The sequence below is a fragment of the Chinchilla lanigera genome, unplaced genomic scaffold (genome assembly GCF_000276665.1).
Source record: "Chinchilla lanigera isolate Chin_1 unplaced genomic scaffold, ChiLan1.0 scaffold00123, whole genome shotgun sequence".
NCBI lineage: Eukaryota > Metazoa > Chordata > Mammalia > Rodentia > Chinchillidae > Chinchilla > Chinchilla lanigera.
The window spans coordinates 3275935-3279798 of record NW_004955524.1 but is presented as its reverse complement, the minus strand read 5'-3'; the positions used below and the strand labels follow the sequence as shown (position 1 = coordinate 3279798).

At 61.5% G+C, this 3864-nt stretch overlaps 1 protein-coding gene across 1 annotated transcript in view; it reads right to left on the bottom strand.

Annotated features, from left to right (window-relative positions):
- Window positions 1–2867, bottom strand: part of Il12rb1 (interleukin 12 receptor, beta 1) — a gene marked incomplete at its 3' end in the record, with an annotated part of 22686 nt that extends 19819 nt beyond the window's left edge. Inside the window, 2 exon segments of the mRNA XM_013507268.1 lie at window positions 2297–2416; window positions 2593–2867. Of these exon segments, the coding sequence (XP_013362722.1) occupies window positions 2297–2357 (61 nt within the window).
- Window positions 2868–3864: the final 997 nt, after the last annotated feature.

Genomic DNA, 3864 nt, shown 5'->3' with positions numbered 1-3864 from the left:
CCACCCACCCATCCATCCACCCATCCATCCACCCATCCATCCATCCATCCACCCACCCATCCATCCATCCATCCATCCACCCATCCATCCACCCATCCATCCACCCATCCACCCATCCATCCACCCATCTATCCATCCACCCACCCACCCATCCATCTAACCATCCATCCACCCATCTATCCATCCATCCATCTAACCATCCATCCACCCATCCACCTATCCATCCACCCATCCATCCACCCACCCACCCACCCATCATCCCCCATCCTTCTGTTCATCCACTCACCCATTCACCCAGCACCCATCCAGTACTGATCCATCCAGTACCCACCATCCATCACCCTCCCATTCATTCCTCCGTCTACACATTCATCCACCCACTCACTCCTGGGGGTTGAGCAGAAATTGCACAGTGGCCCCTGAGACGCAGCGCTGGGGTCCCCCTGGGTGCCCAACAGGACAGAGCAGTAAGGGCAGGGGGCTGCAGACAGCTCCCGGGCCCAGTCCAGCGCGGTGGGGCGCACAGGCGGGGGCCCTGTACCAGACTAGGGACGGTCCTGAGGAGCTGGCGCCCTCCTTCTGCAGGGTCCCCGCCCTGCTCGGGACGCAGGTGCGGGACTGAGCAGAAGGCCATGGGTCCCTGAGACCTTGAGCGCAGTCCGGGTCCCTGGGGAAGTCTGGGGTGCCACCCGGGAAACGCCCATGCGGCTGGCCTTGAGGGCGGACGGCTCTGGCCGCTCTCACCCCTCTCGTCCGTGATGGCCCAGGCCCCGCCACAGCCTGCAGGCCGCCCCTTCGTCCCTGGGGATCCCGCCACGTGCCGCCAGCCAGCTGCCCTGCAGAGGGGTCAGGCCCACCGTCCCCGGAGGCCCGGGGCTCAGGCGCTAGGCGGCGCTGCCCGAGCACCTTGCACACATTCAGCACATCGAGCCAGAGGGAGGAGGCCGAACCCTGCAGGCCCCGCTACGGAGAGGGAAACCGAGGCCCAGAGAGGCAGGAATGCCGCAGAAAGGCACACAGCAGCCATAGCTGCGCAGGGGTGAGGGTCCAGACCCGGCATCACCACGGCCCAGCTCGCGCGACCCTGGAGACAGAGGGGGAGCCCCGCTCTGCCGCGCAGGAGCTGCGGCGAGCCACACGCTCCGCGGTCTGCTCCTCTCTGCCCACGCCTTCTTCCCATGAGCTCTGGGAGGTGAGGAACGCTTGCCCCATTTCACAGAAGGGAAAACAAAGACTAGGAAGGGGGTGACCAAGCCTGAGCCAGAAACACGGCCACCATCCATCCACTCAGCCTCCCGCCCACCCATCCATCTACACACCCACCCACCCATGTACTCAGCAAACCTGCCAGCCCACCCATCTGCCCATCCATCCAACACACCCATCCACCTACCCATTTATCTGCCACATTCGCCCACCCCTCTGTCCACGCACATGCATCCGCCCACCCCTTCCATCCACCCATTCATCGAACCATCTACCAATCCACACGCCCGTCTCTCTCTCCTTCCATTCATCCACCCACCCAACTGGCTATTCATCCGTACATCCATCCACCCACCCGTCCGTCCATCCACCCACCCATCTCTCTCTGCCACTCGCCCATCAGTCCATCCATCCTTCTCTCCATCCACCCATCGACCCACCCCATCTCTTATGGCTCGTGTCTAGATGTCCCCGAAAGCTCCTGCAGTCATAGGTGGGCTTTGCAGAGGTGGCTGGATCTAGAGTGTGTGACACACAGACTGATCCTTGGGCCGGTGCTAGGATGAAGGGAGTGCTAGCTGCCCTAAGGGCGGGTAGCGTAGATAAGATGCAAGGGACAGAAAGAGCCCTTGCTGCCTTGCCCGCCGTAAACTGTTTCTCCTCTGCCATGCCCCTCTGCCATGTGCCACCCTGCCTTGGAACCAACCAAGTACGGACTGAAACCTCTACAAACTGAGCTAAATAAACCTTTCCTCCTTTAACTTTGGGTGTCAGGTATTTTGTCTCAGTAATGAGAACAGTAACTGACACCCTCCACCCAGCCATCCTCCCATCCTCCCATCCTCCCATCCTCCCATCCACCCACCCATCCTCCCGTCCATCCCGGCTCTGTGACGTCACTCTGGCTGGAATCCTGGACCACCAAGAGGACAGAGAAGTCCCCCAAGGTCACTGTACGACTTCCCGAGAGGGTTCAGCATCCCCTCTGGCCTCCCCTAGAGCCCTGAGGCACTCTGGGAGTCCCAGCCTCCAGCCGGGCCCCAGCCTGCCGCACCGCAGCCAGCGCAGTGCGGGGCAGCGCGGGACTCACCACTCTGCCGGGACAGCAGGAGGAGGACGAGGAGGCACGGCCCGGCCACCCGCCGCCGCATCAGGTCCACGCGCAGCCGCGTCCCCGGCCGTCCTGTCCCCTCCCCGGAACACGTTGAAGCTGAGCAAGAAAAGAAACCAAGAAGAAAAAAAGTGTCACATCCCCTCGCTCCGGGGAGTCAAAGCGAAAGAGGAGCCAGGAAGCCAGCTGCCCGCAAAGCCGCCGCGGGGCGACCCCAGGGGCCGGGCTCCGGGCAGGGGCCGCTGCGGCCTGGGCGAGCGCAGGCCTGAGGTCACCTTGCTGCCCGGAGGGGCCGCTCCCTCCCGCTTTCGCCTTCAGCCCCACGGCTTCTGACACGCTGGCCCCAGGCTTCAGAAGGTTCCAGGAGAGCCAGCGACACACGAGGCAGCGCGGGCCAGTGTCAGCCCGGTGCTGAATGACAGCGCCAGGCGCCCGGTGCGCACACGAGGGAGAAGACACATCCAGCCCACAGCGGGGGTGCGAACCTGGCAGTCACCCCAGCACTTGGGAGGCTGAGGCAGGAGGATGGCAAGTTTGAGTGTTTGTTTGTTTGTTCGGTCTTTGTTCTTTCTTTTTAAATTTTTTTTTGTTTTTTTTTAGATGAGTTTTTTTTTAGTTTTTGTTTTTGGTGCTGAGGACCAGACCCAGGGCTTGCAGCTTGCTGGACAAGCGTGCTACCGCTGAGCGAAATCCCCAACCCCAAGGATGGCAAATTTGAACCCAGCATGGGCAATTTAGCAAGTAAGCGAGACCATGTCTCAAAATAAAAAGTTAAAAAATGGGGCTGGAGGGGTAGCTCAGTGCCCTGGGTTCCATCCCCAGTACATCAAAATTAATGAATAAAGTTTTGAAAAATGGTGAACATTCGAATGTGTGTTTCTCACAGAAGGAAAATGTTCAGAGTCCCAGGGCACTGAGGAGGGGTGAAGCTCCTTCCTGGGGAAGGGGATCAGGGGAAACAGGCCCAGGCAGGCGGGCGCAGGCTTGGGGGGCCCTTCCTCTGCAGAGCCTGGATGCAGGGGCAGCTGCACTGGCCAGGGCCAGGCGCCCCACGGCCCATGAGGTCAGCGCCTGCAGGACAAAGGGACAGTGTCCTGCTCCTGGCACAGCGGGTGCGGGGACCCCATGACCCCACACAGAGCAGCCTCCCGGGGGCTGGGAGAGATGGTGGGGACAATGGGAGGCGGGGAGGCCGGGAGGGAGAGAAGCAGGTAGACAGAAGCAGCCGAGCGCAGTGGTGCGTGCCTGTCATCCCATTTACCAGGAGGCTGAGGCATGAGGGTGGCGAGTTTGAGGCCGGCCTGGGCAACTTGGGGAGACGCTGTTTCAAAGTAACAAGATAGCTGGAAGAGAGAGTTGGGGCTCGTGCCAAACCCAGGCCCCTCTTTGTCCTCCTGAGGCCCTGCCCCGTTCCCAAGACACCTTCCCCGGGCCATTTCACAGATGGGGAAACTGAGTCCAGAGGTGCTGGCCAGGCCACCTGAGGCTCCAGCCGGAGGAGAAGAGATGCGTTCCAGAGCCCCAGGGGGGCTGAGCTTGGACCCTTC